The following is a 19,936-nucleotide window of genomic DNA, read 5'->3' on the forward strand; positions in this document are numbered from 1 at the left end:
TCCTGGCTCCCTGTCCAACATTTCTAGTATTAAAGTGCCATGTGCCAGGTATCAATAGGCAAACGCTGGCAGTATTTATATTGGCCAGCCTGAGTAATGAGTATATTCCAACCTTCCAGACCAACCTTTTTATGTAGTAGTAGTAAACTTAGAGTAGTTCTGTGGTTGACCTCTCTCTTGCGTCAACCTAAGTTTAGTTCTGTGATTGATGTCTCTCCTGTGCCAAATGGCTTGATGGTTTTCTCTCTTGTAACATGTTCCCTGAGATTATCCTATAATTGGAACTAGAATCTTTTTTTCTTAGGCAGCCTTTATTTATTATCTTCCCGATCAGGTTAAAACCCAGGCTTGCAAGAACACGAAATGATCATCAAACGTCAGGAATGTGCATTGATTCTTTTTCAAAAGATCTCTCTCTCTCTCTCTCTCTCTCTCTCTCTCTCTCTCTCTCTCTCTCTGTGTGTGTGTGTGTGTGGGGGGTCTCTTGGAGATGGAATAACAGCAGTTGTAAGCTCTCCCATGAGTGTGCCAGGAATTGATCTTGGGTCTTCTCAAGAGCCATACGTTCTCTTAACTGCTGAGCCATTTCTATAACATTGATCCTTGTGAACGTGCTTTAACATGGACACTTTCAAATGCACCAGAGTAGGTACAGTTGCATAATGAACTCCCATGTACCTGTCCTGTGCCTCAGTAGCCATTACCTACTAATCCTGCCTACTAACCCCACCCTGCTGAGGTTACTTCTCTGCAACTTTAGTTTTCTAAATTAAAAACAAAACAAAAACAACAAAAAAGAAACTTTTATTTTCAATTCCCTTTCTTTCTTTTTTTTTTTTCTTTTTTTTTTTTTTTTTTTTTTTTTTTGGTTCTTTTTTGGAGCTGGGGACTGAACCCAGGGCCTTGCGCTTCCTAGGCAAGCGCTCTACCACTGAACTAAATCCCCAACCCCTTCAATTCCCTTTCTTTATTTTCCATCTTTCGTTTGTTTTCCCTGTCTCACATCCCTTATACTCTGACCTTTCTATATATTCTTTATTTTTTAAAAGCAACCTTTTGAGGTGTAATTTCTGTACATAAAAGTCATACATTTTCATTGTTAGACCCTCCTCGTGAATATTTACTATGATTGTCACTATTACCCAGTTATAGGACATTGCAATTGCCTCCCAAAGATCTCATATGCTGACTTATAAATCTCCTTTTCATCCCTGTGCCCAAGCATCAGAGCCAGTCTGCATGCCCCAGGCATGCATGTGCTGAAAGGCATACATGCAGGCAAAGTAGCCATGCACACAAACATTTAAAGATGGAAAGGTAGAGTTCTTTCCTTGCTGGTTTTTTTTTTTTTTTTTTTTGAGACAGAGTTTCTGTCTTGAAAACCACACTTCTTCTGCTTTGTGTCTCACAGAGCTGCCCTTGCAGGTACCCGTGACAAAGGGGTTGTACAACAGGTAGACCTTGTCTCTGGCTTCTTATCCTTTTTACATTTATCCATGCTATGCCATGGTTCAGTAACTTTATCTTCTGTGTGGACGTGTGCTGTGTGTGCACGTGTTTGTATGTGTGTATGTGTCTATGTATGTGTGCACTGAGGTGTTCATGTAGAAGTCAGAGGACAGGCTTAGACACCCTTACCGCCTATCTTGTTTGAGGCAAGTAATTTATCTTTTTGCTTGCCGTTGTATCTGTCAGCTTAGCTCTCAAGTTTCTGGGAATTCTCCTGTCTCTGCCTCTCATAGACATGCACGCTGAAATTAGAAGAAGTGCCATCCCCTCTGGCTTTCTGTGGGTCCTGGGGCCTCCTGCTTGTATGGCAAACTCTTTCCCACTGAGCCCTGTCCTTAACCCAGTCAGTTGTTCTTGAATATCAGTGCACTCTGCGGGTGCCCTTCTGCCTGGTCCTGCTGGCCTCTGTTTTCCTGCCTCAGTCTTCCTAGTTCTAGGTACAGGTTCAGGCCCCATGCCCGTTTCTGTTGTTTTTTTTTTTTTTTTGTTTTGTTTTGTTTTGTTTTGTTTTTTTTTTTTTTTTTGGTTCTTTTTTTCGGAGCTGGGGACCGAACCCAGGGCCTTGTGCTTCCCAGGCAAGCGCTCTACCACTGAGCTAAATCCCCAACCCCTGTTGTTTTTTTATTATGACTATGTCCTACCAACATCATTCATGTGCTAGTCTGTGAAACTTGGGTGACACCCAGGACTGGAGTGGAATTGCCGGACCGGACGGGAGGGTTGTACTTAATTCTAAAAAAGTGCCACAGTGTATTTTCCAAAGTGGCTATTTTATGTACTACTAGCAATGTATGAGGGTTCCCTTCCCCCACAGAGTTGGCAGGATTTGTCATTGTCACTCTATATTTAGAGACAATCAAAGTTATCCTGTTGCCCATCTGAAAAGTACTCAGTACATCCCTTGAACATGTAAAACACTGAAAACAACTCAGAAGCCATTAGAAGTGCCTAGTCCTGCTGGCCTCTGTTTTCCTGCCTCAGTCTTCCCAGGGCTAGGATTACAGGTGTGTGCCCCATGCACACAAATCCTTAGCATCAAATCAAGTCAGATCCACATTCTCTCTGGTTTTAGAAAGTGTCAGACGTTGCCTCCATTCTACCTGTGATTGTGTATGTGCAGTGAGCAAGACTTTGAATATTAATCTTCTGAGAGTAGGGTCTCCTGTGCCCGGCAGATGGTAAGCAATGGTAGTGTTCTTTTCTAGTGGAGCGATGACTGCAGTGCTGAAAGGTGCTTCCTGCTTGGTTTTGGATCTGATCACTGTTTTGATCAGAGCTGGCAGACTCATGCTGTGAGCAGTCAGGTAGGTCTGCTGTGGAAGGTGGCTGCATTCAGGCAATAGAGTGCACTCTTTCAGCCTTGCTAATGTGCCCCACAGAGTCTGGGTTTCCTTCTCTCTTCCCTTTCCCTACCCTCTGTGAGTCAGGATCTCCTTAGACAGCCTGGTTTGGACTTTCATTCACTGTTCTCCTGCCTTAGTCTCCTGAGTGCTGGAATTATGGCCTTCATGCCTGGACAGCAGGGATTATGGGATTATGGCCATCATCCCTGGATAGGGCCTTTTTTTTTTTTAAAGAGACACTCGAGGGCTAGAGAGATGGTTCAGCAGTTAAGAGTACTGGCTACTCTTCCAAAGGACCTGGGTTTGAGTTTTAGCATCTACATGGCAACCCACAATTCTGTAATTCTAGTTCCAGAGGATCCAATGCCCTTTTCTAGCCTTTGCGGACACCAGGTATGCATGGGATGCATAGGCATACATGCAGGCAAAAAAATAGCCATATACATAAAAATCATATAAAAGAGAGAGAGACTAGAAATTAGAATTCTTTTGTTGTTGTTGTTGTTGGGTTTTTTTTGTTTTGTTTTTTCTTTTGTTTTTTGTTTTAAACAGAGTTTCTCTGTAGCCCTGGTGGCTGCCCTGGAATTCTCTCTGAAGACCAGGCTGGCCTCATACTCAGATATGCCTGCCTCTGCCTCTGCCTCTGAGTGCAAGTGCTGGGGTCTAACGCCCAGCAAATTAGAATTCTTAATGTGAAATTAGCTTGTAACAAAATCAGTGATAAAATAGGGCCTGGAGATGTAGCTTCATAATGGAACACTAGCATGCATAAAGCCCTGAGTTCAGTCCCCAGCATTGTAAAAATCAAGCCAAATCAAACCAGGATCTGGATGTGTAACTCAGTAGTGCCACATGTGCTTGGCATATCCAAAGCCCTGGTTCCTCACATAAGATTGTCTTTGCACTCTTTTTTTAAAGTGGTTTTTCTGAGGCAGGATTTCTCTGTGTAATATCCCTCAATGTTTTATAACTCACTGTAAAGACCAGGCTGGTCTCAAACTCACAGAAATTTGCCTTCCTCTGCCTCCTTCAAGGTGCCGGGATTAAAGGTATGCACAGTAAAACCTGGCTTGTCTTTGAACTCTTGATCTCATGCCTCTACCTCCCAATTATAAGATTCCAAGCACAGGTTGCCCCATCTGTCTTCTTTACCTCTCACGGAAACAGTTGGGTGTGTTGGCGTAAGGTGGCAGAATCTGTCTGTTCAAATGCTCTCATTGCCTGCCTTCTGTGTTAGAGTTGGGCTGTCCTCCTCAAACACACACACACCCCACCCCATCCCCCTTCCTCCCACTTTGGCTTTCTTTGTGACTGGACAACTGGCTTGCTCATTTCTCAAGCTAGAGATCTGTCATTTCATCAAGTCACGAAGTTCTGAAGAGTACATTAAATAGCTCCCACTGCCCTGTCTTCTAATGTGTTATTACCACTATTACTGCTTCCTGTGGTCTACTTTAATTGCTCCTGGACCAGTTAGTCTTTAAACTGGTGTCCAGAATTTTTCTAGCTCAGAGAGTTTTAAATTTTATTTAGCTCACTGGAGTGATTTACAGTATGTATGTATGTATGTATGTATGTATGTATGTATGTATGTATGTATATACAGGTGCCTGTATACCTGCATGCCAGAAAAGGGCATCAGATCCCAGGGTAGATGGTTATGTGTTTGTTGGGAATTGAACTCAGGACCTTTGAAAGAGCAGACAGTGCTCTTAACTGCTGAGCCATCTCTCCAGCCCTAGAGTGACTTTCTTAAAAACTGGATCTTACCGTCTGTGATAATTTGAATTAGAAACTTCCTCCACGGTCTTGGGCATTTGATTTCTTGGTTCTCAGTTAGTGGTACTGTTTGAGGAGGCTCGGGTGATGTGGCTTTGCTAGAAGAGGTGTGAGACCAGCTTTGAGAGCTAAAAGGCTCCCACCATTTCTAGCTCACTGTCATCTGTTTCATGCTGGAGGTTTAAGATATGAGCCCTTAGCCCCCTGTTCCAGTCCCCTGCCATGCCCCCACTCTGCCATCCCAGACTCTTATCCCCCTGGAACCATGAGCTTCCTTTGTAAATTGCCTTGGCTATGATAATATCATAGCAACAGAAGACTAGCTAATACAGAATTTCATGGTGGGTAAAGTTCACCAGTTCTCCCTGAGAGGGATGCACATGCTCATTGGCGAGCCAGCTCTCTCTCCCCAGAGTTGCCGTCCTTGCCCTTCTTGCAGAGGTATGCAGCTGGATGAAGTTTCCCTCAGACCCATTACTTGGAGCTTCAATGACATTCTTCGCTCTTCGGGGCTTCCTTTGTACATTCTGCCCTCTCACGGAGATCACCAGTAGCTCTGATGTAGCCAACAGAATACATACAAGGAGGGAGGGCCTGCACCTTCCTCAGAATCCCAGCCTGAAGCCATGTGACAGGAGGGGATGGTCAACACAGGGAGCTGGGAGTGTGACCTGTGCAGGTGTGGGTCATAGAGTAACGGGGTTAGGAGATACTGCTCCTAAGCAGTCAGCACTTCGAGGTGCCCACCTTAGACTTTACACAGAAATGTATGGTATGTAGACTAATGCTTAGGGAAGAAATCTCCATGAGTGTTCTATAACCTGATTCAAGGATTGCCTGACAGTAACCAGTTTGTGTGTGTGTACCTGAGTGCAGGCCTGAAGGCAGGACTAGGGTATTGTCTTCTTCATCGCTATCACCCATTCCTTTGAGACAGGCCCTCTGAACCTGGACTTTGTGTCTTCAGGGTTGGAAATCAGCAGACCTAGCTGTCTTCTAGTCGCCTCGGAGCTGAGGTCACAGGTGTTTTGAGGATCGTTATGTGGATCCGAACCCCAGTCCTCGTGGTTGCCGAATAGCACTCTTCACTACTCGGGCATCTCTTTTCAGCCCCAAGAATTAAAAACAAAAAATTTTATTTAAAGTACTACCTGGAGGGCTGGGTCAGAGGTGCAGATGGTAATGTGTTTGACTTACAAGCTCGAGGACCTGAATTTCAGCCCCTAGGACCCATGCAAAAAATGTCAAGCATGCCAGCATTCATTGTAATCCCAATGGGGAAGCAGAGATAGGAGGACCCCAGGACTCTCACCAGTCAGTCTAGCCTACTCTGTAAGTTCCAAGCAGTGAGGGTCCTTATTTCAAAGAAGGAGGAGGTGTTCATGAGTTTGTAGCCTGAGGTCCTCTGCTTGCTGCATGCAGACACACACATACAAGCATGTATGTTAAATAACTACTAGCAAGAATGATTGACAGGCTTTCTTCAATATTTAAAAACAAGAACTTATATATGACAGCTTGTATGACACAATTTAAAAAAAATTAAAGACTGGAAGAGAGCTCTGCAGCATAAGGTCAAAGGTGAGCTCTCAGGGTGGTAAGATGGTTCAGCAGGCACCACCACCCTTGCTATGCAACGAGCTGGCCTGAGTGCAATCCCTGGAGCTCTTGTAAAGGTGGGATGAGTGGCATGGATTGTCTTCTGACCACATCATGCCCACACGCTCCTCCTACTAATGCTAGACAGTCGCAGTGGTGCTGGAAAGAAAGTAAGCTGCCGCAGTGTATCACGGACTTCAGTCTGGAGGGATGGGACAAGGGATGGATGGTTGGTTCCCAACTCCAACTCCAGGGCATTCTTTTCTGCCTCCAAGGGCATCTTTATGGGCATACATGTATGCAAATAGACAGACAGACACAGTAAATGATAAAAATAAACCTTAAGAAGTCTTTCTTAAAAAATCTAATAGGAATAAACACAAAATATATAAACAAAGATACCTAATAAAAAAGAAGCAGCTAGCTAACAGACAAGGCGCACAAACAGACATTCAGAAAATGTAAACTGAGTCACCAGCAGCTTGATTTTTTTTTTAATAAAGATTTTTTTCATTTATTATATATAAGTACACTGTAGCTGTCTTCAGACACACCAGAAGAGGGTATCAGATCTCTTTACAGATGGTTGTGAGCCACCATGTGGTTGCTGGGAATTGAACTCAGGACCTCTGGAAGAGCAGTCAGGGCTCTTAACCACTGAGCCATCTCTCCAGCCCTTTTTTTTTTTTTTTTTTTTTTTTTTTTTTTTTTTTTCCTGTGACTGGGACCCTTGAAGTATAGCATCCTGGTTGTTGTGGATAGAAGGAACAGGACTCTCCTGGACTTTGGAGGCAAGAGTTGCAGTTTCTAGTAAGCTCTGAAGTTTCACTGCTAGATTAATACAACCTAGAAGCCAGCACAGACGGTGCGTGTAAAAAAGAGGCAGGGGCCCACCCAGATAGTGTGGTTACAGTAGAGCCTCAGAAATGGCTGTATGAGAGAGAGAGAGAGAGAGAGAGAGAGAGAGAGTGTGTGTGTGTGTGTGTGTGTGTGTGTGTGTGTGTGTGTGTGTGTGTGTGTGTGTGTAGAGCTGTGATGATGTTTGGGCAGATGGACTAGAAGCAAGAGCAGGAAAATGTATCCACACAGAGTCTATGAAGGATACATTGTTGCTGAAAGTGGAAGTTGCAGATCTATGTAAAACATTATTGATTTAGCCAGATTTTAAAACTGTTACTATGTGCTATTCACGGTTGGACTTGTGGGTCTTTCCTTCTTTTCTTCCTTCCAAGCAGCCTTCTGCCCAGGCTAGCCTCTAACTTGCTACCCTCTGACATAGCCTGCCTGGCAGGTAGCTGAAATTATAGGCAGGTGTCACTGAGCCTGGCCAGGGACTGAGGTTGCTGTTTTTGAGACGGTTTAATTCGTCTCAGGCTGACCTCCATCTCGTTAAATAGCTGAGAATGGCCTTGAACTTCTGATCTTGTGTCTACCTCCCCAGACATGTGATTTTAGTTGTGTACTGTGGTTGGTTTCTGCAGTGCTGGGAGAAACCAGAGCCTTGTGCATGCAAACAACCGAGCTACACCCTCAACTCAAGAGAGATTTTTTTCTTTTTTCTTTTTTTAAAGATTTATATATATATAAATATACATTTCTTTTTCTTTTTTTAAAGATTTAATATATATATTTTTTCTTTTTTCTTTTTTAAAGATTATATATACATATATACATACATATATATACATATATATATATATATACTGGAGATATTTTTTGTTTGCTTTTCTCTTCTTCTGGATATATGGTCACATTCTTGTAGCCCAGGAGAGCTTGACATTTATCTAGTTGAAGCTGGCTTTGAACTCATGGCAGTCCTCCTACCTCAAGCTTTCAGAGCCACTATTTCTTGCTTACTGATATAAGTTAAAAACTAAAAGAGGAGACTGGAGAGATGGCTCGGTGGTTAAGAGCATTGACTGCTCTTCCAGAGGTCCTGAGTTCAATTCCCAGCAACCACATGGTGGCTCACAACCATCTATAATGGGATCTGATGTCCTCTTCTGGTGCGTCTGAAGACAGCGACAGTAAACCCACATATATGAAATAAATAAATAAGTAAATCTTTAAAAAACCAAAAGACTAAAAGAGGACCTAGCTGTTTCCTGAGGAAAGGAATGTAGGATGAGAGTGGAGTTCCAGAGAGACACAAAGGACTTACTCTGTCACTGACACTCTTTCCTTCAATGTGATTTGGAGAAGCTCGAGTATAGTTACCTGAAGCCGGGCCCTGTGGGGAAGCAGAACTTTCCTCCTTTGACTGATTGCCACAACAGATTGAGTGTCCTGTTGTCCACATGCTTCCTGGCACTGTATGACCTCAACCTGGCTTCGGCCAGCCCAGTGGTAAACGCCGCTATCTTATTTAAACTGACTCTTGGTGAGGTTCCGGATGTCAGATGTTTATCAGCTTTCTGTTGTCTTTTAAGGTGTTTTATTTTATTTCGGTAAACCTGAATTTTTAGGTCAACTTACTTTAGTAAGAATTCACTTCTGTCTGTCTCTCTGTAATACAGTCTACATAAAATATATTAAAAATTTTTTTGGTGGAGGGGGACAAGGTCTTACTTTATAGCTCTGGTTAGCCTAGAATTCTCTATGGAGACCAGGCTGGCCTTGAACTTGAAGAGACCCACCTGCCTTTGCCTTCCTAGCACTGGGATTAAAGAATAAAATGTTCTGTATAGCCCAGGATGGCCCTTCAGCTTGTAATCCTTTTGCCTCAGCCTTCCTAGTGCTGGGATTACGGGTGTGTATTGACATATATGGCTTTATGTATTTATCATTTAAAAGTTTTTTATTTATCTAACGTGGGGGTGAGGCACATATGCATTGTGAACGCAGGTGGGAGCTGGTTCTCTCTTTCACTGTGTGGGTCCTGGAAGTTGATCTCAGGGTATCTAGCTTAGCAGGCAACAAGTGCTCTACCCACTGAGCCATCTTGAAGGTCCTTATTTATGTATTTATTTATTCGTGACAAGGTGAATCAGAGATTCCGTGGCCCTTGCCTCTGCCTCTCCAATGCTGGGATTGAAGGCTGCCCCCAGAACACCTGGGTGTTGATAAAACAGATCCCAGTTTCATGAAACAGATGATTGAAAGTGAGAGCAAGCATTTCAGAACAACGCTACACACTCCAGGACCAGGGGCTGCCCTTTCTCTCTGATGACTGTGTCCAGACTTGGGGTGGTGGCTCACGTTGCTGATCCCAGCAGTGGATCTGCAAGGCTGAAGAGAGGTTGAAAGTCAGTGTGGGCCTCAGTGAGAGCCTATTTCAAAGAAAACAAAAACAAACAAGGTGGAACATCATCAAACTAGGGCTGGCCCACTGCTTAGATTGTTGGCAGAGCCCCGCGAGGAGAGCCAGGTGAGAGGAGAGCCAGGTGAGAGGAGAGCCAGGCGAGAGCACACGCTTAATGTTGACCTTGTGTGGGTATCTCGGTGTGCTTGTGTATTCCGCTCATTAACGTACTTTTGAAGTGCTTAGGACCCAACCTAGTGGCTCATTCACACACTCCCAGCAACGCTGTCCTCTGAGCTGCATCCGTGTCCAATACAGTATTTCGTGTCCCTGAGACCTGATGAAGTGGTGTGCGCCAGGATTTGTTCCCCTCATTGGCTGAGGCGTGTGTAAGCAGGGACAAGCCCTGGCACTTTCAACTCCTGTGTAACGCAGACCAGTTCAAAGCAAGATAGAAGCCATGCTGTTTATTTGCTTGTGAAAGGAGTGCAGTGAGTAAGAGCCCAGGTGTGGCGCTCCCGCCTGGGCTGGGTCGGCTTCTCCTGCCATCCAAGCCAGCTCTTACCTGTCTGGGCCTGTTCCTTCTTCTGTAGCCTAAGCAGAATAGCACCTGCCTTGTAGAGTTGTAGGGCGGCAAGGCACGGTTGCAGAGAGCTCCTCAGAGCTCTGCTGGGTCCAATGCCAAGGAGGTGGCAAGTGTGTGCTCTCCGTTGCTGGCGTCTGCCAGGGTCAGCCTTGGGATGCTCTGGCAGACCCTCTCTGTCCCCGCCTCCCCTCCCTGTACTGCACAGTGTGCAGGGAGCTTTGCTGCCATTTCCAGGAGAGTAGCAGGGAGGAAAGGCAGGGGTGCTGTGCCCCCTCCCAACCTCTCATCCTCTTGAGCTCCTGCCAAGTGCAGGGAGGGGGTGTGCTGCAGTGTGTGCTGCCCTGTCAGGTGTCCGGTGCTCCTCATGGAGCCTCTGAGGCTTTGTTTGTTTAGAGATGGGCTCTCAGCTGTTCTGCCACTATTTAGATCAGGCTGGCCTTGAACTCAAAGAAATCTACCTGCCTCTGCCTTCCACAAGTGGGGTGCACCACTACGTCTGCTGTAAACCTCCTACATGTTGGACAGAGTAGAAGCAGCATACCCTTAAGATTTAAATTTGGGGCCAGTGAGATGGCTCAGCAGTGAAAGCCAGATGACCTGAGTTCAACCCCTGGGCTCTACATGCTGGAAAGAGAGACTGGACTCCTACAAGCTGTCTTCTGACTTTCTCTTTGTACTGTGATCTGTGCATGTATACACACAGGTAAATAAACAAAATATAAGAACAAAGTAAAATTTCCATACATGCTGAACGTAATGTACAACTCGATTTATTTCCACAATGTAAACACAGTGTAGCCAGCAGGAAACCATTATTAGTGCTTTCAGAATTTTCTGAAGCTTTGCTTTCCCTCAAGTGCCTGGAAAGTACCCTTCTCTTAGAAGCAGTCACCCTTCTGACTGTCCCCTCCAAATCCTGGTGTGTGTGTGTGTGTGTGTGTGTGTGTGTGTGTGTGTGTGTATGTGTGTGTGTATGTATGTGTGTGTGTGTGTGTTGATACTCCCTGAGGTGGTGTGAGTAGGTTATGGGATTTCCCTGCTCTCTCAGCCCTGCTAGCGCTCAGCTGGGGTCTCTTATAGCCTCTCTCCTGTGCACCTCAAGGGCAGTCCTTCCTCTGCTTGTGCTGTCCTTCGCAGCCCTCAGTTCTGCAGACTGCTCCTCTGTGGGACTCTGGGTTTGCCTCAGCCTCTGTCACTGGCAAGTGAGAGTTAGCACACATACTCCAAATGCCTAACTGAACTCTGCACTAAGAGAACTTCCCAGAGGACCAAAAAAGGGAAGAGGGAGTCGAAACCACAGGGTAATGGGGGGAGTGGGGGAGCCAGTGCCATTCTGAAATATTGCAGGAGTCTGGAGAGAGAGCTTTGGTTAGACCATTGCTGAGGGCCAGTGCTCCAACCCTGAGACCTAGTTGGGAGGGAGAGCCAGCGTCAGCCAGGAAATAAACCCTCCTGGTGGCAGCATTCCAGTGCATTGTGTCTTGGCCTTGTGGATGGAGCTTATACCAAACCCTCAGAAGGTCGCATTGACAGCCTCTGTGTCTGGGTAGCTAACTACAGCTTTATGGGTAAAGAGCCACCTGTCACAGACACAGCCCATGAAATCCCCAGTAATGTCAAACGTTAGGACAAACCTGGTAGCACTCAGTGTTAGAAGGCTTTGCTGATATCTCGTCCTGATCCTGGAATGTGTGGTCCTGCTTGAGATTGGGACATGGAGGCAGGCAGGGGTGGGCATATGTCCCTGTGGGCTGTGGTTTTAGCAGAGCCCAAGATTTCCCCATGCTCAGTAGTCTGTCTCCACTTGACTTCCTTCCTGGGGTGCCTCTGCATTAGCTGCTGGCCTGAAGGCCCATCGTGCTTGCTGTCATTTAGGTTCAGGTGAGACGTCTGGGAGGAGCTGAGGACAGCAGGGCATCTGTACTTACTTCACCACTCCCCTCCTCCGCCAGAACTGTTTTCTTTTACAACTTTAAACTTTTAAGTTATTCTTAATTATGCGTAGGTGCATGTATTGGCGTGTAGGTGTGTGCATATGAATGCAGGTACCCACAGAGGCCAGAAGCAAAGGATCCCCTGGAGTTACAGATGATTATGAGCCTCCTAAACAGGGTCTTACTTTGTACCCCTGGCTGGCCAGGAACTCTGTGTAGACCAGACTGGCCTTGAACTCTTGCTTCTGCCTCCTGGGTGGGGATTAAAGGTGTGCACCATGTGACTTGGCCTCCTCTATAAAGTATTTTTTTTTAAGATTTATTTATTAATTATATATAAGTACACTGTATCTGTCTTCAGACACACCAGAAGAGGGCACCAGATCTCATTACAGATGGTTGTGAGCCACCATGTGGTTGCTGGGAATTGAACTCAGGACCCCTGGAAGAGCAGCCAGTGCTCTTAACCACTGAGCCATCTCTCCAGCCCCTCTATAAAGTTTTAAGTGCCTACCAAATGCCAGGCACAGTTCCTTCAGGAAGAATGAAGGGTGATTAAATCATGGTTCATCTTGCTGTGGAATTCCCATGTCAACTTGACCCTGACCAGTTTGCCCCAGAGCCCATACAAGTGTGCTGAAATGAGTGAGTCCACAGTTGCCCTCTGCAGGGCTTTGACATCTATGGGAGTCCTTTTTCAGCATTTGAAGGGTAACTTGTATCAACTGGGTCTGTCTCTGCACCTATGGGAACTTAGACCGGCCAGTATGAAACTGGGCACATAGCTAGCTAGCCTTCAAGCATAAACAGGCTGACTGATGAGAGATCAACCCCAATCTCTGTAGGATGACGTGCGGCACAAAGTCCATCTCAACACCTTCGGCTTCTTCAAGGACGGGTACATGGTGGTCAACATCAGCAGCCTCTCTGTGAACGAGCCTGAGGGAGTCAAGGACAAAGACACTGAGGCAAGTGTCTTCCTGTGGGTCAGGGGTTACTCCGTCAGCCTTCTCCCTCCTTGCCTGTGGAGAAAATTCAGTGTTGGTAGTACCAAAGTACGCTCCAGGATCAGCTTTACTCTGATACCTCTAAGGTCTGTGCAGTGCTGGGGTGGAACCCAGGGCCTTTCTCATGTAGGTAAATGTTCTACCACAGGGCCACATCCCAACCTTAGGTTGTGACCTTTTTTTTAAAAGTTTATGTATGTTATGCATGTGAGTGATTTATCTGCATATACACCTGCAATTGGATCCCATTACAGATAGCTGTGAGCCAGCATGTTGTTGCTAGGACTTGAACTCAGGACTTCTAGGAGAGCATAGCAGCCAGGACTCTTAACCACCGAGCCATCTCCAATCCTGTAGTTCTTGAATACATATGTGGTTAGTGATTTTCCGTGAGCAGCTGTTTCCTTCTTGTGAGAGAGTGCATAAGAAAAATGAGAAGCCAGGTCGACTGCACTGTGCTCTCTGTGTTTGTTTGTATTTAACTTAATTTTGCTCTTTGAGTAAGAAAGGCAAGGACAGAGGACAGCGGCGTGAGGGACTTAGTCTTTCTTCTCTGTTGCCCTCAGATTGGCTTCAGTCTTGATCGGACCAAGAATGATGGCTTTTCTTCTTACCTGGTAAGTTGCCTTTTAAAAACAATTTCTGTGTGTCGGTATTTTGCCTGCATGTGTGTCAGCACACTGCATGCTTGCCTGGTGCCACCAGAGGATCCCCTGGAACTGAGTGACAGTTGTGATCGTGGATGCTGAGAATCAGGATCTCTGCAAGAACTTGGTAAGTGCTCTTGACAACTGAGGCTTCTTTCCAGCCCCCGCCTCCTTTTAAAGGGACAGTAGTGAAGACAGGGTTTCATTCTGTAGTCCAGGGTGCTCTCAAACTTAGAGCAGTCCTCCTGCCTCGGTCTCCCAAGTTCTAGGTTACAGGCATGAGCCGCCACCACACTTTGCAACCTCGACCATCCCAGAATACACTGAAGAGAGTTCCTGCCTCTACTTTAGAGGTGCTAGGATTGGGGCCCAGTCAGTCTTAGGTCACAGTCTAACTGGTGCCCTCACTGGGGCTCAGGACGCCCTTCGGCCCACAGTCCTGTTCTAAGGTGGTGCTGCTGAAGCCCTAGGCTCTGTTGGAAGGAGCCCGAGCTGCCATCTGCCTTGGCCATCCATGGTGAACGTGAAAACACACACACTTGCTCTTCCTTTGGCAGGATGAAGATGTGAATTACTGTATTTTAAAAAAAAAGTCCATGTCTTCTGTCACTCTGCTCATCTTAGACATCTCCGGAAGTGGGTAAGTAATTCCAGAGTTCTCTCTGCTCACCCTCTGCCGTGAGCGTACTAGCTGCAGCTGATGTGCACATATCTGCTATGTGCATGTCCTATACTGAGTGCTGGACATGAGGTCCATGTGCAGGGAGACAGAGCGTGCCTGGGAGGAAGGCAGACAAAGTACAGTCCAAATGACTGCCGCACAGCATAGGAAAGGAAGAGGGGGTTCGCACACCACGCCATAGAAGGGCGGTTTCAGGTCAGCCTTAGGTGGGCAGCCTTGCCGTGAGTCAGCTTTTCCAGATGAATGAGAGCAGGAAGGGAGTCTACATCTGCAGGAGAAGAACAGCCTGTGGAGGAGCATGGAGATGAGCGCTGTATTAGCACCCGAGGTGACCACTGGGGAACACATTAGAGGAGGCAGGTAAGAAACCTCACAGGATCCAGGCGGCTTCTGCCAGAGGCTGTGCAACTCCAGGGCTCAGTGCCCTTTCCTGCCTCACAGTTCTTGTCTTTCTTCTTTGAGATTGTCCTTGGATAGCCACTACAGAGCACAGGTTGAAGACCTTTTTTTTTTATCCACTTAAAAAAAAAAGGTCACTGGTGAGGAGACTGACAACTCAGTCCTTTTAAAAAAGCACATGGGAGCTTAGATGAATTAGGGAATTTTGTGTTTTCAAGTTAGGTACATTTCCATCTGGCCACTGCCTGGGTTTCATGTGGGGGTGCGGCAGAAGATGATGCTGGGTATCTTCCTCACTCGCACCCCATCCTCCCACCCCTTTGAGCAGGATCTCATTGTGTAGATGCACCTGGCTTTGAACTCAGAGATCTTCCTGACTGCCACCACAACGCTGGGATTAAAGACGTGCACACCTTTAATTAACCCATTAGTCCCAGCACTCACTCAGGAGGCAGAGGCGGGCAGACCTCTGTGAGTTCGAGGCCAGCTTGGTCTACAGAGTGAGTTTCAGAACACCAAGGGCAACACAGAGAAACAAAAGAAAAGGGTGTGCACCACCATGGCCAGGGTACTACCTTCTTTTCTTGATGAAGAGTCTCTCACTGAGCCTGAATCTGCTGATTTACCTAGATTAGCTGTCCAGTAGACTTCAGGAGTCTCATGTCTCCACCTCCAAGCACTGGGGCTCATAACACTACGCCCACTTCTACACATGGGTTTAGGATTAGATTCCGGTCTGCATTATTGGAGCATCTCCATGCCCAGCCATCCCAGCTTATGGGATCAGGTCTCTTCTTCCACTTTCTAGGCTTCTGGACTTGAAGTGGGTTGTCAGGCTTAGACAGTGCTTTCCCTAATGATCTAGCTCTCTGACCCTGTGTGTAATTCCTGAGGGAGCCTTGAAAGGTTACCAGCTAAGAATACTGTGCCCAGGTTGTTGTCAGCCCCAACTGCTAGCCGCTCAGAGTGGCCGGTTTGAGATGCGCATGTCAGAAGCAGAAAGAGGAAGCAAAGCTCTTTGTCATAGAACCGCTCTGAGCTTCGCTAAGACACCCACCCCTGGTTACCTCTGCTTTCATCTGTCAGGAAGGCTGCTGGTCTCTAGGTTACGGTGTGTTTGTCAATGGGCGGAGAAGAAGAGGAGACTGAGTCTGGAAAAAGGAATGAGCCCGGGATTGACTTCCCACCTGGAGGCCCTAGGTGGCAAGCAGGCTCAGGAAAGGGCAGCTGAGTGGCAGCTCGCTCACATTAGGGACTAGCTAGGGACCTTATGCCTTTCACCTCTGCTCCCCCACCCTCAGTGTCCACCTCTCAGGCAGTGTCCCAGCTGTCACCAGCTCTGCTTCTCTCATAGCCAGCCAAAGCAAGGAGGAATCGAACACATCCCACAAACAGGTTTACTGTTGTACTGGCCTAGGTCAGGCATGAGTGGATGGCCTGACTGTTAAAAAGGAAAAAGGATAGGTATGGTGATACAAATCTTTTTAAATTTTTAAAAATTCATTTATTTTATATTTGTGAGTACATTGTCTTCAGATACACAGAAGAGGGCATCAGATCTCATTACAGATGGTTGTGAGCCACCATGTGGTTGCTGGGAATTGAACTCAGGACCTCTGGTAGAGCAGTCAGTGCTCTTAACCACTGAGCCACCTCTCCAGCCCCAGTGACACATATCTTTAATTGCAGCACTCAGGAAGCAGAAGACAGCAGATCTCTTTGAGTTTGAGGCTAGCTTTGTTCCATGGCAAGTTCCAGGCTAGGGTTACATAGTGAGACTCTGTCTTATAAAAGAAAAAAAGACAGGGTGGTGGATAGATGGCTTGGTCATTAAGAGCACTCATTAGTCTTGCAGAGGACCCAAGTGTGGTTCTCAGTACCACCTATAACCACTTCAGCTCTAGGGGGTTGGAAGCCTTCGCAAGACCCTGTATGCATAGAGTGCACCTAAGCTTGCATGCGCACCACAAACACACATTAATTGTTGAAACAGAGAGAAGGAGGAAATAGCTTTTAGGTCAGTAATTAGTAGTGTCCCTGGACTTCCCCTGTACTATAGAAGCTGTGTCTTCTGTTTCTCTTCACCAATGTTCTGAGCACATTAATAATCCTTAAGGGATGTGTGAACAGCATAATTATGTATTTGCTACTATCCTGGTTTAGAGAGAGACCGTCAGGCTCCTCACTCGGCTGCTTCCTAGCTTGGGGTTTCAGGGCTGGGGCCAGGATCTGGGCCATGTGCAGGCTAGGCAAGCCCTTTGACACTGCACGGTCTCTCCTGTCCTGTGCCGATGTTTTACCCTTTCTGCACCTCAGCTGCAGCACAGGGTGTGGATGGCAGAATCTACATCTCTAATGTGGCAGGGATGGCACAAGGCGCTAGGTTCAGCTGGGCATGGTGGCACATGCCTTTAATCCTAGCAGCTGGGAGACAGAGGCAGGCAGATCTCTTGAACTTGAGGCTGTCGTGGTCTACAGAGCTAGTTTTAGGACAGCCAGGGTTACACAGAGAAACCCTGTCTTGAAAACAAACAAACAAAAAGACAGTTTGAACTGGGCCTACAGCAGTGTTTAGTGAAGGCGGGAGCGCTGCTCTGAACTCTCCTTTCTGTCTTCCATGGATAGAGTCAAGGTCAGATCCCCACCAGAAGCTGGCAAGCAGTTACCCGAGATTGTCTTCAGCAAGGATGAGAAAGTCCCGAGTCGGAGCCAGGAGCCTGCTGTCAGCTCCAACCCCAAAGACAGCAAGGTGCAGAGAACCCCTGGTGAGCCTGCTTTGTAGAGATTTTCTTTTCAAGAACTGCAGCCTGGTCTGTACTGTCTGAGCACTGTGCCCTAGGCCACACAGGAAGCATGTGGAAGGAAGAGAGAAAAGAGCCTCCTCTGTCCTGGCTTAGCAATTGGTAACTGTCCCTGGTTGGCCTTATTTCCTCAGTCAAGAACATTGTTGCCTCATAGCTTTAGTCAGGTGTACAATCTGTGCATGTCCATTGGTTTCCTTTTATTCCATCCCACTGTCCTAGGAAGTGATTCTGACACATGTTCAGCCTTCTCCCTGAAGTGATAGATACATTGTCATCTCCAGGCTTGTCCCGGTATTGTGGCATTGGACTTAGTTATTTATAGAAATCCTTTTGTGTAGGGACTGGAGAAATGGCTCAGCAGTTAAGAAAGCTTGCTTGCCCTCCAGAGGACCCTAGTTTCAACACCTACATCAGGTGGTTCATGAAACCTGTAACCCCAGTTCCAAGGGATCCAAAGCCCTTCTGGCCTCCACAGGCACCCATACACAAGGCATGTGCATGCGCGCACGCACACACACACACACACACACACACACACACACACACACACACACACAAATAAAGATGAGTCTTTTTAAAAAGATTTATTTACGTGCATGCCTGTGTGTCAGAAGAGGTCATCAGATCTCTGTACAGATGGCTGAGAGCCACCATGTGGTTGCTGGGAATTGAACTCAGGACCTCTGGTAGAGCTGTCAGTGCTCTTAACCTCTGAGCCATCTCTCCAGCCTTAAGATGAGTCTTTTTAAAATGGAAAGTTATTGTATGTGTTCTACCGGCTTTGAGATAGTTAGTGGAACTGGGATCTCTGGCTCAGAGGGTATTGACTCTCCACATCAGATGAGGTGGCTGGTCTGCACCCACCAGAATGCAGGCGAAACGTAACAGCTGATGCTGGAATAGTGGGTGTTGGTTTGTTTGCCTAACGTGCTGGGCACTGTGCATGTCTACAGTCCTAGAACTTGGGGGGCTGAGGCAGGAAGAGCATTTGTGCCCAGTCAAGGTAAGGCCTATGCAGCAAAGAGAGACCAAGCTTGGAGGGAAATGCTAAAATGAAAAGGCAGGTGGGCTGGAGGGATGGCTCAGTGGCTAAGAGCACTGACTGCTCTTCCAGAGGTCCTGAGTTCAATTCCCAGCAATCACATGGTGGCCCCCTATCACCTGTAATGGGGTCTGATGCCCTCTTCTGGTGTGTCTGAAGATAGCGACTGTATAAATGACCAAGAAAAGGCAGAAGAGACTATGTTGGATTTTGTTTTTCCTTTTCTAATGTTTTGGGATAGGGGTTTGTGTGACCAGGCCTTGCGCTCCTGCTTCCTGGCCTGCCCCTCAGAACCTGGGCCACACTCACTGTGGTTCTCAGACTGCTGTTCCTGAGGCTCTCTGCAGACATCCGTGTGCTGTATTAACTGTTGGTCCCATTAGTGACCTGTGTGTGTTCTCAGGAGGTCATTCACCACTTCCGTTGTTGTTTACTTTTCCTGGGATTTGTTGAAAGGTGGTGCACATCAGGAGCCAGAGGAAAGGACTAGAGTGCAGAGTGCTGTTCTGTGCCTGCTCTGGCTCTGCTCGTCCTAACCCTTTGTGTTCACCAAGCACCCTTGTCCTGCAGCAGAGTTCAATCGCCTTCCCAGAAAAGTGTCCTCAGGGCAGCCAGGCAGTGCCCACTCTGTTACATGAAAAAGCTATCTGGTACCAGAAGGGGGTGCCAGATCTCATCACAGATGGTTGTGAGCCACCGTGTGGTTGCTGGGAATTGAACTCATAGCTAACCTTGCGTTCTCTATGTAGCTAAGGATGACCTTTTTTTTTTTTTAATATTTATTTATTTATTATGTATACATCATGCAGCTTTCTGTCTGCATGTGTGCCTGCAGGCCAGAAGATGACCCCAGATCTCATTATAGATGGTTGTGAGCCACCATGTGGTTGCTGGGAATTGAACTCAGGACCTCTGGAAGAGCAGTCAGTGCTCTTAATCACTGAGCCATCTCTCCAGCCCCTGAGGATGACCTTGAACATCTAATCCTTCCCTAGCCATCTACTAGAAAGCTTTTTAACATTAAAACATAATTATGTAATTTCTCTTGATTAGTAATATTAATACACTGCTGTTGGGGTTTACCCTGAAAAAACAATAGCAGCAAAAAGGAGACTTTAGCAGCAAGACTTGTCAGCAAGTGCAACCTGGTGGGGCAGCTCAGTGATGAGTCTGTTTACCATGCACAGTAGTGCGGTGTCATCCCAGCACCACACAGAGAGCGCAGCTCCACTGAGCTTTCCAAGTACACCTCATCCGTTAGATGCTTGTTAAAATGCCCCTGCAAGACTCCAAGTGGCCTCTCTGCCATTCACATGGTTTACACAGGTTGGCTTTCCTGGAGGTTCTGCTGCGATTGGCGCAGA

General features: G+C 46.7%; 1 protein-coding gene across 1 annotated transcript in view; it reads left to right on the top strand.

Moving 5' to 3' along the window:
• Gpr107 (G protein-coupled receptor 107) overlaps positions 1-19,936 on the top strand; it is a 61,253-nt gene that overhangs the window by 1,402 nt on the left and 39,915 nt on the right. Inside the window, 4 exon segments of the mRNA NM_001107828.1 lie at positions 12,837-12,959; positions 13,565-13,615; positions 14,203-14,285; positions 17,352-17,491. Coding sequence (NP_001101298.1) covers positions 12,837-12,959; positions 13,565-13,615; positions 14,203-14,285; positions 17,352-17,491 — 397 coding nt within the window.

Source organism: Rattus norvegicus, chromosome 3, assembly GCF_021556685.1.
Source record: "Rattus norvegicus strain SHRSP/BbbUtx chromosome 3, alternate assembly SHRSP_T2T, whole genome shotgun sequence".
Classification (NCBI taxonomy): Eukaryota; Metazoa; Chordata; class Mammalia; order Rodentia; family Muridae; genus Rattus; species Rattus norvegicus.